The following is a 20,210-nucleotide window of genomic DNA, read 5'->3' as shown; positions in this document are numbered from 1 at the left end:
TACAGCATAAAGATTCGAGCAATTCTCTCCTGGAGGTTGAGCAATTTAAATGGAGTAGCAGGGAATTATATCTGACCCTCCCCTCCGTCCAAAAAACAAAGCAGAGTTGGATTTTGAATTGCTTTAATGTAATAAAGCAACCAAACATAGTTTGGCTCCTGAGGAAGACTTCCATAGTGGAAAAGAAATCATGGTGACTTGCAATTTCCACTCCTGATGAATGACAATGGGCCTTCCACAGCACACAGCTTCCAGCAGACATGCTGACACTATGTGTTCCTAAACCCTCTCAGCCTTTCCAAAATAAAGATTCCAACCAATTTTTATTTTAACAGCCCAGGATTTCACTACCATAACAATAGCAACCTGGAGCAAAGGGATTGAGGACTGCTGTTTTCCTTGTTAAAATGATAACTGCTGGTTTATAAGGCAATAGATGAATCCTTGGCTCAGTCCCACATGTTCCTTGGGGGAAATGATGTGGGAGAACACAAAACCTGGGGTTCTCCCATAGGAGAATAAAACCACAGCATGGTTAGATTTACCAGCTTATCACACAGCAGTCCGAGTCCACATAATGCCCAATGGCTACCTTGCCTTTTTAAAACCGGGATGATTTATCTAAGTCTTTGAAATTGGCATTATGGTACTACCCAGATTTCAGTAGGCAAAACACAAAAGGGAAACAGCTCAGGCAATTTAATTTTTCACATGCATAAAACGATATAGATTTTCTTTCTTTCAAAAATCCAATGCTTGCAAACCATTGAAATAAGAACAACAACAACAGCAATAGCATTTAACAAATCATATTACCAGGATTTTCAGGGGTACCAGGGATAAATACATGTCTAAATTTAAAAATTCCATAGGCAGCAATCCTTACCACTGACCCCCAAAGTAGTTTTATTTAGCTTAAATAAAATTATACAAGGGCTTGGTTTGCAACCTTCCCACGTCATTGAAAATCCTACCTGCTTGCTTATCTTTGATTTTAACCCTGAACAAGAGAGAGAGAGAGAGAGAGAGAGAGAGAGAGAGAGAGAGAGAGAGAGAGAGAGAGAGAGAGAGAGAGATCATGGAAAGTTGTTTACCCCATTTTTTGCCAGATGCTGCTTGCCCATGCAAGGCAAGGGCTTTAGTGCTTGAGGTATAGGTAGTTCCTGGATGCTTTTAGGGAAATGAGAGGGAGGGAGAATCTGGAGGATGGTTTGCATGGCTTGCAGGTATAAGGATGCAGGCGTGTTCCCCACCAGGCTGTTGAACTTGTCGTCTCCAAGCAGCATTGCCCAGGGTTCAGGGTGTTCCTGCAAGACCTTCTTCATCTTAAAGCGGGGGTTAGGCATGAAGAGCAAGAGGTAGTCAAGGCAGAGTTTTTTGGAAGCCACATTGGCTTTGGAATCCCACATCTGTTCCAGGACGACATCCAGTGGAGTGAGCCCTTTGTTGTCTTCTATCTTAGGAGAAGCTCCGTTTCCTAGCAAGATGAGAACGGTCTCTGATCTCAGGAGCTCACAGGCGAGATGCAGAGGGGTCTTGCCATCTTCAAGATGAAAACAGCCGGTCCTATTGATGTAAGAGTTTAGGCTTGGCAGCTTGTGTGCAATGCTGATGATCAGCCCCAGGATGTCTCTCCTGTCATAAGTTACAGCCATGGCTAAATGAGGAGCAGAGGATGGGCAATAGCAAAAATGCTCTCCGGGAACTTTGAGAGCCTCCTCCGGAAAATGAGACAGCAAATACTGGGCATAAGGCAGGTGATTGTGCACCACAGCATACAGCAGTGCTTCTGAAGGGGAATATGTCCTGATGTTAGCACTCGCCTCCCAGTAGAAATACTCCATAGTCCTCATGTCCTCTAGCAACCACACAGGTTTGTGATCTCGGACGGCCTGGTAGAACATATAAGATAGAAACCTGCAATGCCTGCTCTGGGCATCCTGTAAACTGGATACATTACTACTGGCCATATTTTGAGTCTCTTTTTGTGCAAAAATGAAGAAGCACAACAGTAGCAGCAGTAATAATAGCTCTCGGCACAGCGGAAGGTTGGCTTTCAGTTTCACTGCAGGCTCCAGAGGCTGCCTGACACCTTCAGGCTGTCCTTGCAGCAGCTTGCTCTGGACTGCACCAGCCAGAATGCATAGCTCTCTTCTGATGGGGCTGCTCATCTCCACCCATTCACTGCTTTCTCTTTCTCACTGCGGTGATTTTGTTGAGGTAAGCAATATCACGCCAGCTCAGTTAACCATTGATATGCAAGCAAGCAGCATATGAAATCAGCTCTGTAACAGATTAGAATGCCAACAGTTGTGATTTAAAAAAAACAAACATAAAGAAAACAGATTCAAGGAATCTGTTTAGAGGGGATTATGATTGCCTTTGAAATGAAAACCATTGTTTGGCCTGGGTGAAAACCCTTGTTTGTTTTTAAAGATGCTCCCTAAACAAAGTCCATGATAATTTGGTCTCTTTGTGATCCAACCTAGTAAACTGAAATATAAACTTCCATCTTAGCCTGACAGGTTATTGAATAATAGCCCTCTAGCACAAGCTTGCATGCATCTGGCTACAGTAGCTGTGGGTTTGAGAAAATGCTGCTGTTCTGGGAAATTGGATATGCAAATCTTTAACAAGTGACAGAGGTAGCCAGTAAAATTAAGATTTTTGTGATGCAATGTATAGGGGCAAGGTGCAAAGTGAGGCTGTTAAGCAAGGATAACATTCTGGATGTCCCTGGATTTGGAAGGGAGTTAATGAGTTTTTCACTGTTTCATTTTTAAATTAAACAGGTTTTCCAGCAGTCATTTTATTGGTCCTCAAATGCCCCTAGTTTGCACAACCAAAATTTGGTGGCAAAATCACTGATTTTTGTGCTGTGATTTCTGCTTCCTTGCTTTTCTTCAAAGTGTAGAATTGAAGTGTTTATTTTGTACCTCTAAATCAGTGGTGGGATTCAAATTTTTTTTACTGCTGATTCTGTGGGCGTGGCTTGGTGGGCATGGCAGGGGTAGGATACTGTAAAATCTCTATTCCCTCCCTACTCCACTAACCTGCTTTCCAGCTCCATTCTCCTGTGGAGGGCAACAAAAGACCCAGCTGACCTGGGACTCGGGAGGCAAAGAATAGATAGGGGCAGGGCCAGTCAAAGGTGGTATTTGCTGGTTCTCCAAAGTACTCAAAATTTCCGCTACCGGTTCTCCAGAACTGGTCAGAACCTGCTGAATACCACCTCTGCTCTAAATGCTACCAAAAAGTGTTTCTGCCTTACCCTCTTTTGCCACCACTACACCACTGAACACACACACACACACACACACACACACACACTCCTTGAAGACCCCAAGAGCTCCTTTTCTTTCTTTTAAGTGAACACTAACTTAGAAAGATGCTCATTTCTGCTAGATTGTGCTAGTTTATTACAGGGATATTATATATGAATGGAACTTTTACATGGAAATAAGACAAATCCAAAATAAGTTTGAAGACTAACTACTGAATATAAATACAAAAGAAAAAGAAAAAAAAAGAAACTGATTTAATGTCTGGGGGAAAAAAGAACAGAATCGAAGCATTCCACATTTTTCTCATCTATAACTTATATTAGCTTGCTGAAATTTGGAAATATATAAAAATATTTTAGTTACTCCTTACAGTTGCTCCTTTCCTCCTCTTTTCTCAATGTTATATAAGCACTGAAAGGAGCTTACTTTAGTATGATATTATAAACTACAATACTTTAATACCCAACATAAAAATCTTCATCATAAAACACACATGACAACATTTTTATGGAGTTAACAGCCAGTTTTCCATGCATTTCTCAAACACATTTTCTATTAGCTGTATACAATGCTATTACTCTCCACCAGTGGAGACACCCAAGTTTTGCAGAGCAGAGTCACTATGATAATGCAGATAAGAACATAACCTGGAAAACTCTCAATGCAAGTGGGAAAGTCTGCTCACAAAATCTGCCTCCTGCAAAGTACTAAGCTAATTAAAGTGAGTGGCATCAACTGTAAAAGAAACATAATAAGCCAATTTATAGAAACCACTTAGGTTTTTCTCTGTCCTTGTGATGCAGTGTAGAATACAGCATGCCAAACTCAGTAAATTCAACTATCCAAGAGTGTCTTCCTTTTATTACCATGGTTTTCATTCTTCTTTAAATAGACAATTCTATGCATTATGGGCTATGTTCCACTGCTTTAGCAAAAATAATAATAAGGAAAATACCGTGTTTCTCCAACAATACGGCCTCCACCAATAGGAAGGCCCAGCATGATTTCTAGGCATGAGATGAAATTAAGCCCCGCCCCCAAAATTTAGGCCTATTTAAACCATGTGTTTCCCTGCCATTTCTCACATCGTTTGTTAGAACTACACGAGGTGAAGAGAAATGGGGGGGAAGTGTGGGGGGGATGGGGAGAAAACTTGCCTTTAGGAGTGCCCTGCAGGTAGCCTAGGCTAGAATACCCCGATAGCCAATAGAAGCTCCCTGTAGAAGCGGCCTTGGGGCGAGCGCACACACACACACTCCCCTCGCCATGAAGCCGCTTCTACAGGTTGATCGAAGTGGCTGGTGACTGTACTTGGGGAGCTTCCATCGCCCGAAAGAGACTGCCCAATGGCGAGGGGACACGGATAGCCACGCCATGCCCTGAAGCAGCTGGGGACTCTGCCTTCGGGGAGCTTTCGTTGGCCGATAAAAGCAGCCTCGCGGTGAGGTACGTGCGTATGGGTCGCTCTAGATGGGGGAGGAAATTAAGTCACCCCCGAAAAGACAGCCTAACTGTTTTTTCGGAGGTCAAAAAAAATAATAAGGCCCAGCCTTATTTTGTGAGAAACACGGTAATTGTTGTTATTCAGTCACAAAATTGTGTCTGACTCTTTGTGGACTCTTCATGGATCACAGCATCCCACCCCAACCTGCCCTCCACTGTCTGCCAAGCTTATGTCCATTGCATTGATGATACTTTATAATCAAGGAAAAGAATAGCTTCTTTTCAATTAATCCTGTCCAATTTTTCCTTTAAGTTCCACCTGTTTTTCTCCTTTTACTTGTTTTTTTAAATTGTCTAATGTTTGTCCATATAAGTTTCCTTGTGTAACATTACAAGTGTTTTCTATACAGTAACTCTTTGCTGCAACTTAATGGTTATCTAAATGTCTATAACCAAATATGATAGCTCCAGCTGAGTATGAATTCATTTGTTTCTAACACCAAATGTCTAGAATATACAGGTGAAATTTGAAAATTAGAATATTGTGCAAAAGTTCATTTATTTCAGTAATGCATCTTAAAAGGTGAAACTAATATATGAGATAGACTCATTACATGCAAAGCAAGATAGTTCAAGCCGTAATTTGTCATAATTGAGATGATTATGGCTTATAGTTCATGAAAACCCCAAATCCACAATCTCAGAAAATTAGAATATTACATGCAATCAATAAAACAAGGATTGTACATAGAACAATATCGGACCTCTGAAAAGTATAAGCATGCACTCAGTACTTGGTTTGGGCCCCTTTTGCAGCAATTACTGCCTCAATGCAGCATGGAATGAAAGCTATCAGCCTGTGGCACTGCTGAGGTGTTATGGAAGACCAGGATGCTTCAATAGTGGCCTTCAGCTGTTCGGTCTCATGTCTCTCATCTTTCTCTTGGCAATGCCCCATAGATTCTCTACGGGGTTCAGGTCAGGCGAGTTTGCTGGCCAATCAAGCACAGTAATCCAACAGTCATTGAACCAGGTTTTGGTGCTTTTGGCAGTGTGGGCAGGTGCCAAGTCCTACTGGAAAATGAAGTCAGCATCTCCATAAAGCTCGTCTGTGGAAGGAAGCATGAAGTGCTTCAAAATCTCCTAGTAGATGGCTACGTTGACTTAATGAAGCACAGTGGACCAACCCAGCAGATGACATGGCTCCCCAAATCAACAGACTGTGGAAACTTCACACTGGACTTCAAGCATCTTGTACTATGTGCCTCTCCATTCTTCCTCCAGACTCTGGGTCCTTGGTTTCTAAATGAGATGCAAAAGTTGCTCTCATCAGAAAAGAAGACTTTGGACCACTGAGCAACAGACCAGTTCTGTTTTTCTTTAGCCCAGGTAAGAGGCTTCTGATATTGTTTGTTGTTCAGGAGCGGCTTGAGAAGAGGAATACGACATTTGAAGCCCATGTCCAGGATCCATCTGTGTGTGGTGGCTCTTGATGCACTGACTCCAGCCTCAGTCCACTCCTTGTGAAAGTCCCCAACACTTTTGAATGGCCTTTTCCTGACAATCCTCTCCAGGCTACGGTCATCCCTGCTGCTTGTGCACCTTTTTCTTCTACACTTTTCCCTTCCACTTAACTTTCTATTAATGTGCTTTGATACAGCACTTTGGGAACATCCAACTTCTTTTGCAATTACCTTTTGAGGCTTTCCCTCTGTATGGAGGGTGTCAATGATGGTTTTCTGCACAACTGTCAGGTCAGCAGTCTTTCCCATGATTGTGATTCCTACTGAACCAGACTGAGAACCCATTTAAAGGCTCAGGAACCCTTTGCAAGTGTTATGGCTTCATTAGCTGATTAGAGTGGGACACTTTGAGCCTAGACTATTGAACCTTTTCACAATATTCTAATTTTCTGAGATTGTGGATTTGGGGTTTCATGAGCTATAAGCCATAATCATCTCAATTATGACAAATTACGGCTTGAACTATCTTGCTTTGCATGTAATAAGTCTATCTCATATATTAGTTTCATCTTTTAAGTTGCATTACTGAAATAAATGAACTTTTGCACGATATTCTAATTTTTCGAGTTTTACCTGTATGGTGAAAAGGAGAATGGATTCTCCAGCTCATGCAAGGTGTTGGCAAACTCAAAAAACTTCAGCTTGAAAAGTCATCTTCTATACTAGAAACCCAAAGTAGATACATCATTATCTAGAATTTTCCCTATACTTTATCAGTTCTTGCTCCTCATATCCAAGGCTAGAATAGGGTAAGAATGATGGTATCATATGTCAACATACTAGATGTTCCTGGATCTTGTTTTACAATTCAAAAGGATCCCATAGCACATTATATTCTGCTCCTATAATGGGCTCAGAGACAGCAAAATGCATTTAACGAAACAAGAGGGCATTGTTGGTTGGCTGTCACGAGCCCATTTGTGCTGTGGAAGGCATATGTTAGAATAAATCCCTTTGCAAGTTTCTGCTTCAGCACAAACAGAATTCTGACTACCACTACACAACTATTTACTAAGGCTTGGGGAGTATAATTCTATGGAATTGTTTTCTTATTTTATTCCTTTTCATAGAAAACCAGGTTTTCAGTAGCTGCTTGGAAATTTAATAGGAGCCTGACTGCTTAGAGCAGGAAAAATGTATGTGGATTCCTTGTGATCCCTTATAACAGAGATTATCTTATATGATTCTGTTAATTTAAATAACTCTAGGTCAATAGACCAGTAGTTTGAATTGGTATTCTGTATATATAAATCTCAAATCAACTTTAGTACTCTTTCAAACTGTTCAAACTGATCATCCACAATACCAAATAATTCACAATAGCTGAAATAAACTTATAAGCAGATTGGCCTAAGCATTTATTACTGGATTTTTCAGTGTATTTGAATATATATTATGGTGCTTAATATTACTTTAGAACAATTTGAGTTCTCTGTCTCATGGTAACAATACCAAAATGGACAAGTCAGGAATTTTAAATTATAGAATATAACATAATGTTCACTATTAATGGCATCCACACTGAAGTCTATCAAATACACATATCATAAATAAGCACTTATCCTATTTCATTGCAAATGTTAAATTATCCAATTAGCTCTAGATAGCTGAATTAGAAAAGACCAGACTGTTTCTGCTGATTATCTTCATGGCAATCTTCCTAATTTTTTTAAAAGTATTGGGTCATCTAAAAATGACAAAGAAGATTATGGATTCCAATAATAAAAATGTGATTCCCAGTTTGATAATCATTAAGGACATGAAAGATTATGTTAAGAGAACTGTTTAGATATTTCTTGTGAGCAATGCCTTATGTATATCTAAAAACTGTACAATAATTTCACTCTAACAAGGGGAGCCAAAGTTTATGGTTCTTATATAGGACGAGGGTGGCTCCAGATAGTTTTGATTAAGTAAATACAGTTGGCCTCCTTTAATTGTATTGGCAATTTTTCATACTGGCATATGTTATGAAATAAATAAAATAAGCACCTAATGTTGGCGATACTTCTTCCACACAGATTCTGTTCATATGTGGGAACTATGATTCTTTGTTCTTTGTGTACATGCTAGGACAACGGAGCCTTCTGGTGGTTGGCTGCAACACGAAGCAAGGAGCAAGGACAAATTGTTGCCATTTCTTACCCAGAACTGTAGCAAACTTAAACTTTGCAGCTTTGTATGCTTATGCGAAAGATCAGTGCATTTTGTGTGATGTAATGCGTTTGTGATAGGACGTTAACAAAAATTGCTACGTTAACAAAGATTGCTTCTAATAAAAGAGGGTTTCAGGGTTTGCTCTGAGCTCTCATCCCGAGACAGCCTTGCGTTGTGTCTTCTTTTCATGAGAGACCACCACATTCATATATCAATAGGACCAAAGCTCTAATAACATTCAGTGATAAAGATACAAAGATTTAGAAAACCTGAAAGCAGCAAACCTGTACAGAGTAAGACAGTACAAATTATTTCCCCCACCCCCAGAGATGGCGAACATACTACCGTAGGTTTTAGGCACACAACTTTTATCTGACATAGACATTGTATGAACGGAACTGGCTGTTTTTTTAAATTGTTCAATTACACAGCATGATGAGCTAATAGATGGGCAGTCACCTGCATCTGCTGCTATTGGCAGCGAGGGATCAACAATCTACACTGGCACACTGAAAGAAATCTTGCTTCCTCTGAGAAATTCAGTATTGCTGATTTCCTGTTGACAATAGCAATAAGAAACCAACAATCTTGCACATAATTGCTGGGAGAGTTTAATTAGGCTTACACAACCCTTTCAGTAATCTTGCACTAAACCACTGCTTTTCTAGAGCAGGAAATGAATAATCTGCAGGCAGATTTTTCTCATTGAATATGGTTGATTGTTCAGAAAGGTGACAAGTGTGTAGAGATGAAAGCAACTCTAGCAATTAGTGTTGTTCTCTTGGAATTATTGTTTCAACAGAAGGGAATATAGATAGTTCAGGGCTGAACAGTGAAGTTCTTGGTACTAAGCTTGCTTGTTAAAATGTCTGCCAGCAAACATTAAGCTCAGAGAGCACCAAGATCTCCACATTATAAAGTTTGAAGAAGTAATTTAGACTGTGAGTTCTAGTCCTGTTTTTGGTATAAAAGCCAGCTGGGTGAATTTGGGCCAGTCACTCTGTCACGCCAACTCACTTCACAGGGTGTTGTGGGAAAATAGGAGGAAGGTGTGTTGGATGTTTGCCACCTTATTTTAAAAAATAATAAAGGTGGGAAATAATAAAGACCAGTTTAACCATTTGCTCATTACAAGAATTAAAGCATTCCAGGCATAGTTATTGAGCCGCCACCTAAAAACATCTAACAGAACTTGCCTTCTCTTTGGATAATTGGTTCCATTCTTAGCCTATGCTGTCAAATTCTGCTTCCATTATTTTGTATTCTACACTCTTAAATGTGCGTCCTGACCTTCTAAGTTCCATCATATCACCCATTCTTTCTCAAGTTTAATATATCCTGCTGTTTTAATATGCCTTTAATTTTTTGCCCCATAATCATCTTAGTACCCTTTTCTGAACCAGCTTCATTTTCTCTTAAAGCATGGATCCCAGAACTGGACTTTGTCCCTCAAGATGTTGTCTAAGCAGCCATAAGAGAATGGAACAATTATTTGCCTTAATTTAGAAAGCTTACTTATAATCATAACATGTTAAGAGTTTCAAGAACCACTGGAGATCAGTTAGTCCAACCCATTCCCAGTCCAAGTACCTATTGCTTCAACAATCCTGACAAGAAGCCATTTCTTTTGTTTATACACCTACAAACATTAAGAAGTTCCTTATCCCTTAAAGCAGATTGTTCCATTGTTGAAATTTTGTTACATTTTTTGTTTTGAAAGTCCAACCTTGAGCTTAGCAGGGGAGCGCAGCTATCGTATACCCTTGACTGAAGATCGGTACACTCCTTCTGTGTTGGATGGTTGTCCTCTTCCACTGAGCGCGGAGCTTCGGGAGGGATGCACATGGAGCAGTGAGGATGGGGACACCCGCCTAGCCAGCCAGATCAGCCAAATCAACCCTGGCAATCAATGGGGTGACAGATGTCGCAGCCAGATCGCTCTCCTATCCAAAGTCCAACCAAAATCTTACTTCCTTATAAAATTAAGCTTATTGTTATCTTGTGAAATAATTTTGAACAAATTTATGTCCTATTCCATTGATCACCTTTTGCATATTTGAAGAGTACTATCATGCCTCACAACAATTTTTTCTCCAGAAACAGATGAAATTTTCCCATCATATTTTCTTTTCTTGAAACGAGAGCCCAAAATTGGAGGCTATGTTCTATAGAGAATAGAAGCAACGATTCTTAATCTTAACACTGTATTTTTTGATGCAGCCTAAAATAGTAACTTTGGGAGGAGCAACCACGTAACACAATGATCAGAATAGAATTTTACATTTGTGGATTAACAATATTACAAATAGAACATATTTTAAGCCTTGAGATTATTACTCAACATAATTTAACATGTTAGCATTATAAAACTACTGTAGCAAGCCAAAACCAACTTTTATTTATTGCTACACATTGAGCCCACCTATTAATTCTATATGGATTCTAAATTTCTGTCCCAAAACTATGTATGATAGCATAAATGTTTATAACATCAGTTTATAAACAATACAAATAACTAGGATCGAGTATGCTTGCAGATAAATATTTTTCAAATTCAAGTACTCGGGCATGGAATGTACTTCCTGAAGTATTATGTGGATTGAAACAAAATTCTCCACTGGATTTTATTATCTAAATGTTACAAGGCAATACTGGGAAGTTTATATATTTACTTTCAATTGATTATCTTAGTCTGATTTAATAATGAATTATTTCAGCTATGTACATTCATTATTGACTAAAATCATTAAAATATCTATGGCATTATTCAATGGTCCACTTGTAACATTTGTAATGTGAATAATGTAATTAGAGACCAGGCAGGACGAAACATACTTTATTGTACTGCAATATCAAAACACATGAAGAGTACATCAAAGACCATGCCAATGACAGATCATCAGAGTAGTAAAATAAAGGGGATATTACTGAAATCAATATTAAAGACTATTCACTACACTATTTTAAGTATCTTTACTGAACTTAGATGCATCTACCGGTACATCTTGTCCTTCTAAAATGTGTAATAGAAATTTTTAAAAGATCAAACTAAGAGGGATGGCAAAGTGCCACCTCTGGAGTGCAAAAAATATAACCACAATCCCATCCCCCTTCAGCCTGCTACTTATGTATGATATCAGAGACATCTTCAGAGAACATAATTCCTAAAGACACTTGCAATGGTATCACTTCCTATCCCAGCCATTACCAGTATGGTTAGGAAGATTAAAGTTATTAAAGTTAATATCTCACCAACTATAGAAATACTCTTTTGTATTCTTTGCTCAATGATAGAATTTAACAAGCGCTTAGGAATCTATTGCAGTAAAGCACATTTCATATATGTCCTTATTTATGAAATATTTAGTACTGACAAGAAGAGTACAAAGTTGTGATTAGTCCTATAGGATTCAGCTCTTGGATTTCCAAAAACATGCCATTGAGGGAAGGCCATGCCAGCAGCAACATTTGGGTACCTGTGACTAAGGAGAGTATATAGAAATATTTGCTCTGATGAAGAATCAGTACTGCAACACAAGTAACTTGCTAAAGGAAGCACCAGATCATTCACTTACAAGGTACAGCCTAATGAGCTTCCTGTGCTGGTAAAAGCAGCAAAGGCCCAGCATCACAAAGATAAGATGCATCTAAGATCTAAGCTTTGACATCAGAAGCAGCATCTGAAGACAAGTTGTAAGCTATTTAAACAGGCATGGATTAAATGCCTGAATGTATACGTGCCCTCCTTCTTCATAGCCAGGTTTTAATGCGGAACTAAAGGTTAAGCAAAAAATAAAGGGGGGAATAAACTCCAAGACTAAGTTTCTATTTAAGATCAACTAAGAAGGAAAAGGAATAAGATAATTGCTCAATCCCCATAATTATCAACATACTTTTGAACCAATACAGTCATTTCTCAATATTTTAAATTATGTTTGGAAAAATAGAGACATAGTTTTGTCCTATTTGCTTAAACAAGTAGTAGAACATCAGCCACATGGTAAAAGTGTTGCTTAAGTAAATGACGAATGAGAACAACTTTGGGTTACACGAAGAAAGACAAGCATAGATTCCATTCTACCAATGAACCCCAACAAGAATATGAATCAGTGGCCAGCACAAACTGGATAAAACACTGAATCTTTTCAGCATTCTTCACAAGGTCAGACCTCTTCGTCAGCCAGTCACGTAAGGTGGAAAATCTGGCTTAAAAATGAAATAAAAACTGAGGACAAAATGGAAATAAATTAAAAGGCATCCTTATGATGTAACAGGTTTTACAAACTAAAATACAACTGATTTCTCTAATAAAAGAAATTTTCAAATTCCTTTTGGATGATTTGTAGCTTCAAATGCTTACATAGCTGAGACTGAAAAAGTATTACAGCATCCAGATAACGTTCTCTATGAATAACAAGAAAAGGGTTAAAAAAAGAAAAATAATAAAGAAAAAGGAACACTCCATATGGAATTCTCTTTCCCTCTCTGTAGTTCCCTCCTTCCCTCTCTTTGTAAGTTCATGAATCCAACGCAGATGCTAAGGTAACAGCGTATGTAAGTAAGGGTTGGGTTTTTTTGTTGATTTTTCTTTTTTTAAGTTTCAACAAAGAAAGCCCGAAGATGAAGAGATTTCCATTCAGGAGTTATCAGACGGAACATGCTCCTCAAAACCCTCGCTTTCTCGGACTAAAGCTCTTTCCAGGATAACACGGCCTTCCTTGTAGCGCTGGCTGTCTTCAGTAGCAAATTCATATATCCAGCCAAGTTTGCTGTTGCAGTTCTTGCAGCTCACATCACGAACCATATGACGGCCAGTGAGCATAACTCGGTCTTGAACTTCACTGTACTGCAGATTTACTACCTAAAGGAAGTTAAAAGGAGAGAAGCATTTGACTGATTGATTTATATCCCGTATTTTTTTTAGGAGCTCAAGGCAACACTCTTTTGTCACATTTTTTCCCCAGTAACAACTCTGTGAGGTAGGTTAGACTGAGAAAAATTTACTGGCTGAAAGTTAGTGAGCTTCCATAGCCAAAGAAGCTAACATTTGGATCTTCCTACTAGTCAGACATCTTTCCCATTGCACTATATTTCAGTCATATTACATTTGCAGTGACAACTTACGATCATTAAAGAACTATGGAAAAAATAATTTTCAACTTTTAATATCACTCCTTAACTACTCTGTATAAGCAGCACAATAGCTTTAATTGGAATTTTGCTCTGTTGATAAACACTACTATGGTAACAATTCCTTCAACATGTTTTCTTCCCCTAATTATGTTCTCTATTTTGGAGACAAATTACCCTTCAAAATTAAGCAAGCTATGCATTTTAAGGAGGTAGAATATAGCCCAAAGTAAGGTCTAACAATGTCCAGCAAATCCTACACATATTATAATCTGTATTATTTAGGCAAATATAAGTACATTAATGAACTTGGTCTATAAGTTATAGTTTGTTAGAACATAAATTAGTTACCACTTTATCTCCAATGTTTTACCCATTTGTTACATTCACATTTTCAACATTTTCAGCAATTGAAAGCTGACTTTTTCTAATCTTTAACAAAAATCGATATTGTAGCAAATTTTACATCTGAAAAGAACCCCAGGTGACTGTTATTATCACATTGTTAGAATTCTTAAATTGACATTTCTGCTTCACCTAACCATATATTGCAGGAATACTGAAATCACACTAATTTTAGATGTCTTTAACTAACCTTGTTAAATAAAAAGGCTCGTCCTGTAGCTCCTGTAAAACGGGTAGATATAAGCTCTGAGCGGTTGGTCAAAATTGTGTCACAATTTGCACAGGAGAATAGACGAGTACCACCAATATGATCCAAGAAGATGCGGCCCATTTTAAAAATTATGAGAGCCCTAAAAAACAGAAACAAATTGTATTAATGTTGAAAAGTCAAAGTAAAGCAAAATACTGGTGAGAATTATATTTTAAAAATGTTGACAGAGTGTATAATATCAGTAATAACTTTCATAAATATTCATTGTGGCTACTTAAATGAATAGATATCTCCACCTTCATATCCAACTCTCTGTTACTATGTCTATAGAAGTTGGCCTCATGTTCAAAAAGAGGGAGAAAAAAATCAGATGATTTGCAAATAGCTCAGACACAATCCATCTCCCTATGCTGCTTTACAAACACCAAAAAGAAAGCAAGAAAAATCACTTCTTCATTACTTCTATTATTTATTTTAGAAAATAACCAAGAGCACTGAATGCAGCCAGATTCCTTTTCCTCTACCTTTTAAATAGCCAGCTGCCCATCTGTACCACAAGGCTGTGTAAGTCTACAATTCCATGTAGGTGAAACAGGTTTGTTGTTTCTTTAACAAAATGAAAGGTGATGTTCCTCTCCTATAAACCCACTCAGACATTCTCTCCATGCCATTAGCTTCAATGTTATTTGGGGTCTTCCAAGTTAGATCACAATCCTTATTCTGAACCCAGCTTGACCCATCATAGTAATTTCATTCTGTGATTTTGATTTTGACTCTAGCGTCCCCTTAATCATATCACTTCTGTATTATTACAAAATCTCAAACAATTCTTTATGGCAATTTGCCTGTGACCTGTCCCTGGCCTGCTTGCCCTTGCTCTCTTAAGCTATTCGATTCCCCAAACACTGCTTGAGAGATCCCATTTTGCACATTTTCCCAAAAGCTGTGATTGAATAATGAGGAAAACAATGCTACTCTGATCCCACAGGGTAATCTGATCTAATATGTTTCTGTATATTCCAGAATCCAATATTTCTGCTTTATTTCCTTCCTACTAAGATATTTTATGTAAGCTGCACCTTTGCCCTAATCAGTACCAGAACTTCACCAAGGTTTTTGAATTAAACCAAGGTATGTTTGAGCCATTCATCTCATATGTTTTATTCCAAATTGTAGGCTTTTCTTTTCTTTAGTGTGCAACCCTGGGAATCACTGACCATAGAACTTGTCAGTAGCACTTTTAAAAGTTGCAAAATGTATCATTAAAATATTTTGACCATTTAATATATTTTACACATTAAAAAACTCAAAATCAACTAAAAATATAGTATTATATGAAAAGCTTTAGAGTTATGTGTATATTGAAAAGAAAATATAATTGATACTTTCAAATATCAGAAGATTCTTTTGTTATCCAAAGATAAAAGAACCATGGATTTAAATGAAAAGAACATGAGGATATTTGCTGCAGAAACAAAATATTCTACTTAGAATTTCTAAATAAAGACAAGTTGTCATGGATAATTATAGTAGTCCATAGGGTTGTATTAGAAACGAATTGTACATGACCATTAAATCTCCCTACGAACTTTCATGATTCTATGTACCAATATTACGCTTATGTGAGATCAAAGTGCAAGCCTTTGACTGGAAAGACTGTAAATGGAAAATAGCCCCAGATAAATCTGGATAAATAGACCAGGTAAATTGATCAGGATAGTCTACTTACTATACTTAGGACATAAGCTACTTCTTCTTTTTCCATGAGGATTCACAAGAACAAAATCAAATTAAAAGATGGAGGAAGGACACCAGAAGGAAGGATATAGAGGAAGAAAACTTTAAACTGTCAGAATGAAGCCACCTTCTTGACTATCACTGACCAAAAATAAATCATTATTGGTACATGTTTCTGGTAGTAGCTGACATATCAGCAGATGGACTGGGCTCTTTATCTCTCCTCATTCACACAGTGTGCTGTTATCTGCAAAGAGCTTCCACTTGAGCATATTGGTTTTACATTTAGGCATTCTAACTCTCAAACGAATTCAAGGTCCTCCAAGTAGTATAAAGGAGGTCAGAGCCTTCAGCTACTAATGTTATTCCTTGCTTAATGGCCTTCTTCCTCCATCTTTTAATTCGATTTTGTTCTTGTGTATCCAAACAAAGAAGGCTTGTTTTTGCCATAAAGTTGTTCCTAGATCTAAGTCAGCGTGCTTGGGGCATATGTCCGTCTGTTTAGAGGATTCAACAATCATTCTCTTGTTAGTTCTTTCGGAATCAGCTACTTCTCTCCTGATTTTAGGTGGGACAATGACAGCAAGAGGATATAGTTTGTCAATTGGTGTAGGTTTGAGACAACTGTCACTAAGCGTACTAGTTCATTGACAGCAATATCAATTTGTTACATAGGCTACTATTAAATTCCTAAGAACTTGATAAAACCAGCCTCCTACACCTCACTGTCTACAAAGCATATACGCTTATTTAGGGAGATATGTGTACAAAAATAAATGTTAAAAAACAGTGCAATATATAATTCTTAGTTTCAGATTGCAAACATCATTCTTCAAAAGATAAATCAAAAATGAAATCTGAAAACAATCACCAAAAGCCAGTATATAACGAAAGAAAAAAATATATAATTTCAAAAACATTTATTATGGCATATACTGTTGTAGTCTAGCTGTATAACTATTTTAGATGAGAAAGTAAAACAATTTATAGAAAATATTCTCTATTATACTATTCCAAAATGTTTTACGACATTTCTGCTTGTGGCCTATATTCCATTGTCTTCTAGAGACCAGATGGCAGTTGGCCCCCTTGCTCAGAAAATAAGAATATTCAACTAACAAATCACTAGATGTCAAAATCTGAAAAGACATGAAAATAATACTATGTTATTATCATTGTTCTTTTTTTACCCATTTTTAACAAAACAAGGAATATGGAAAAACCTAGCATACTCTTCCTTATAGAATAATTTATACAGTTATTATGGGTCTAGTTTTTTTAAAGGAAAATCACTTGCCCATTAGTACTTTTCAGCACAACCATTACAATAACTGGATTGTAATACTTTATTGATCCCACCCACTCCAGAATTTTATGCAGACAATTTAAAACAATGATTTAACATCCTATTAGGCATGAAGACCTGATATTATAGGAAAGCCCAAGGTTAATTCAGATAAGCCTCTCCTTACCATCATTCTTTGTCTGGATTTGTTAGATTTATTGATTGCCATGAAGTTTTCCTACTTATATATATTTATTAGCAAAGAAAGATATGCTTTAGAGTTATTTTGGAGAAGCATCCTTTCAAAAACATATTTAATACACTAAAAGAATGGATTGAAGAGATCTGTATGTGTGTTTGATTCATGTAACTTTTTAATTCTAAAATGAATATATCTTCTTTATAATTAGCAGAGATGATTAAATGCAGTACCATCAACATAGTAATTAACATTCCAGACTAGAAGCCAGAAAATAAGTTCTAGTCCTCCTTTAAGGCATGACAGCCAAATCGGTGAGTTTGGGCCAGTTACTCTTTTAGTGGGCAGTTGTTTGGGGATTGGAATACATTTTGTTGTTCCTTAAACAAATGTGAAATAAATTCTATAGAATCTGAAGAAATATATATATATTTTTTAGTATATATTTTATTTTTATTCAGAAACATTTTGAATACAGCGTATTGTCAGGACATAACTGAAGAAATAATTTTAATGCAATTCTAATATATATTAAGACGCTGCATCAAAAATCTGCTTTACTGGATAAAATAGTAGAGTTTTTTGTTTTTTTTAAACAAAAGTGGGCTACTGAATGAATCCAGCATGGTTAAAATCTGTCTTTTCCACCCAATGAATGCAAACTTGTGGAAACACAACGATCAGGCATTTCGAACCAAAGAATTAACTACTAGAGAAATAAGAAAAGAAAAAGCAGAATTGTTTCCGGATAGCATTTCCATCACATGAGCAGCTGTGCCACAAACCTTCCCACCGATCATGAGAAAACACTCCAGGAGTTACTTCTGCCACCTCCGCCAGAAACCCAAGACCCATCCCGACAGCCCATGGAAGGGGGAAAAAAAAAAAAAAACCTGAAACCCGATCACGTGCCTCGCCGCCTCCAATCAGCAAGGATTCTGCCTACTTCCTTCACATGGGAGAATGAGGTGAACCCAGATGATTTGACAACACACACAGAAAACGAAACAGCTGACAAAGAGACCAGCAAGGCCTCCTGTTGTTATCTCCACAGCCAGGATAAGGAAGGAAAAGGAAGCTTCCTTTGACAACATCAGCTGTTATTAGATTTAGAAACTTTTACATTCAGGAACCTCTTATACATTGATAGGTATCGAAGACGGCAACAGGGATAAAATTTATATGCGGTCAGTGAAGTGGCTGTATTTTGGGGTGGGGGGGGGGGTGGAGAGAACAAGACTCAAAAGGGACATTGTAACTAGAAGGAGCATACCTCTCAGTAAGCGAACTGCAGCAAGCCTAAGGATTTCTGTCACTTTTCGGAATCAGCACATCGCTAAGACAAAAATAAGCAGGACCAACGCAGAGCTTTAAACGTGTTGCTCAGAATAACGCGTAGGCGTGCAAAACACAAATAAAACTGGTTTCCTTACAGGAGCAACACCCTCAAGAGTTGTCCTAGCCGGAGGAGGAAACAATGGAGTGGAAAAAAAGGACGGAAGCACACGCACCACACAGGCTTCTCTCTCTCCCTCTCTCTCTCTCTCTCTCTCAGCCCCACCGGAGCGGGACAATCACGGCCGCACTTTTAGCCCGTTTGCCGCAGAAAAGCTAATCCCTCCTCACGGATCTCCTCTGCGGCGCCGGACAAAAGGCAGCCAGCGGGGGAGTGGCTGAAACTCAAGGCAGCAGCCCAACCACGGCCGGTCCAGGTTGGGCAGCTGAGCCGAAAAACATAGCCCTTTCGCTGTGGCGGCCGGAGGGGGAGGAGGAGGAGAGGATGCAAGGGCGGCAGGCTGCTGGCAGGGGGAGGAGGCGGCGGCGGCGGGCCGACACACAGGGGAGGCGGGGAGGCGGGCGGGGAGGCGGGCGGGCGCGCAGCTTCGTGCCATATTGGGTGTTATTGTGCCATAACTGAGTGTTATTGTGATAATGCGGGGGCGGGGCCAATTGGGGGAGGGGGTTGTTTGGCTGCTGGGAAGGGCAGGGCGAGTGAGGAAGTGAAGGCAGGAGGGGCAAACGGGAAGGAGGTTTGCTGCTGTGTGTGGGGGAAGGGGAGTTTGGGAGAAAGAAAACAAGAGGCGCGCCGGACTGCCCGTCGCCGAGCAAAAACAGCGAGCCCGGGGAAGAAAGGGGATGCGAGGGCCCTGAGACAAAGAGGAGAGGCTCTCCAAGGCCCCCGGACGCAGCTCCTTCGGCCACTGGCCTCCCCACCCCCGCTGCTCCCTCCAGCGCGTCTCCAGAGCCCCGCGAAGCAGCAACATCAGAAGCAGCCATTACCTACCAAGAAGTGACCCGCGACTCCGAGGCAGCCTGGACTGAAAGGAAAAAGGGGGCAGCCAAAGAGCCGCCTCGGCGCCGGCTACCTGCTTCGCTCCCGAGAAAGCTCCAAGCGTCGCTCTCCCCGCTCAGCCAGGCAGGTCCCACTCTCCGGCCCTGGCTTGGCTCCGCCCTCCGGGAGGAGGATCCCCCCTCCCACCTTCAACTGTGTCACTCGTGGCCATGCTAAGCTGAGGAGGGCCGTCTCCTCTTAGCGCGAGCCACGCCCCTCCGCTGACGCGGCTCGAGCCTCGCACAAACATTGAGGCCACGTGGGGGCGGTGGTGTGTGTGTGTGTGTGGGGGGGGGTTCCTTAAAGGGCCAGAGGCTGGACCGAGAAGTCTGGGAAGGCGATGCGTTTTGCGTCGTCGGATCTTCCCCTTCGAGTCTCTTTGTTGGGGGTTGCTCGTCGCCTGAGAAAGCCCTTGTTTTGTTCCTTTCCGCATAGAGAAATATTACTGGATTCCGTGTCACAAGGAAAGGAGGGAAGAAAGATCCATTCAGTGCAGTTTTGTTG

The 20,210-nt window shown here is 39.4% G+C and overlaps 2 protein-coding genes across 4 annotated transcripts; both read right to left on the bottom strand.

The window, feature by feature from the left end:
- Nucleotides 1-1,071: 1,071 nt before the first annotated feature.
- Nucleotides 1,072-2,286, bottom strand: LOC113420127 (ankyrin repeat domain-containing protein 9-like). The gene has a single exon (XM_026679938.2). It carries the CDS (start codon nucleotides 2,169-2,171, stop codon nucleotides 1,077-1,079), a length of 1,095 nt encoding a protein of 364 aa, XP_026535723.2. The 5' UTR covers nucleotides 2,172-2,286; the 3' UTR covers nucleotides 1,072-1,076.
- Nucleotides 2,287-11,227: 8,941 nt separating this feature from the next.
- YPEL5 (yippee like 5) lies at nucleotides 11,228-19,824 on the bottom strand. 3 transcript variants are annotated; one of them, XM_087965045.1, is made up of 3 exons: nucleotides 19,659-19,824; nucleotides 14,133-14,292; nucleotides 11,228-13,268 (listed from the first exon to the last, which is right to left on the bottom strand). In XM_087965045.1, the coding sequence occupies exons 2-3, from the start codon at nucleotides 14,271-14,273 to the stop codon at nucleotides 13,044-13,046; spliced, it is 366 nt and encodes a 121-aa protein (XP_087821171.1). In that variant the 5' UTR covers nucleotides 14,274-14,292; nucleotides 19,659-19,824; the 3' UTR covers nucleotides 11,228-13,043. The 3 variants fall into 3 exon arrangements, with proteins under 3 accessions (XP_087821171.1, XP_087821189.1, XP_087821178.1); XM_087965063.1 differs by having other exon boundaries at nucleotides 19,741-19,815; XM_087965052.1 differs by having other exon boundaries at nucleotides 19,655-19,811.
- Nucleotides 19,825-20,210: the final 386 nt, after the last annotated feature.

This window comes from Notechis scutatus, chromosome 1 (assembly GCF_049901735.1).
Source record: "Notechis scutatus isolate UNSWTSFEM ecotype Mainland chromosome 1, rNotScu1.2, whole genome shotgun sequence".
NCBI classification, from domain to species: domain Eukaryota; kingdom Metazoa; phylum Chordata; class Lepidosauria; order Squamata; family Elapidae; genus Notechis; species Notechis scutatus.
Note: the sequence above shows the minus strand (reverse complement) of the source record. Positions and strands in the feature narration are given on the sequence as shown.

Bases quoted from the DNA above. Each gene is read 5' to 3' on its own strand.
- LOC113420127 (XM_026679938.2), bottom strand. From the start codon at position 2,171: ATGAGCAGCCCCATCAGAAGAGAGCTATGCATTCTGGCTGGTGCAGTC.
- YPEL5 (XM_087965045.1), bottom strand. From the start codon at position 14,273: ATGGGCCGCATCTTCTTGGATCATATTGGTGGTACTCGTCTATTCTCC. The intron at 13,269-14,132 runs GTTAGTTAAAGA...AACTTCCTTTAG, and splicing joins GAGCCTTTTTATTTAACAAG to GTAGTAAATCTGCAGTACAG.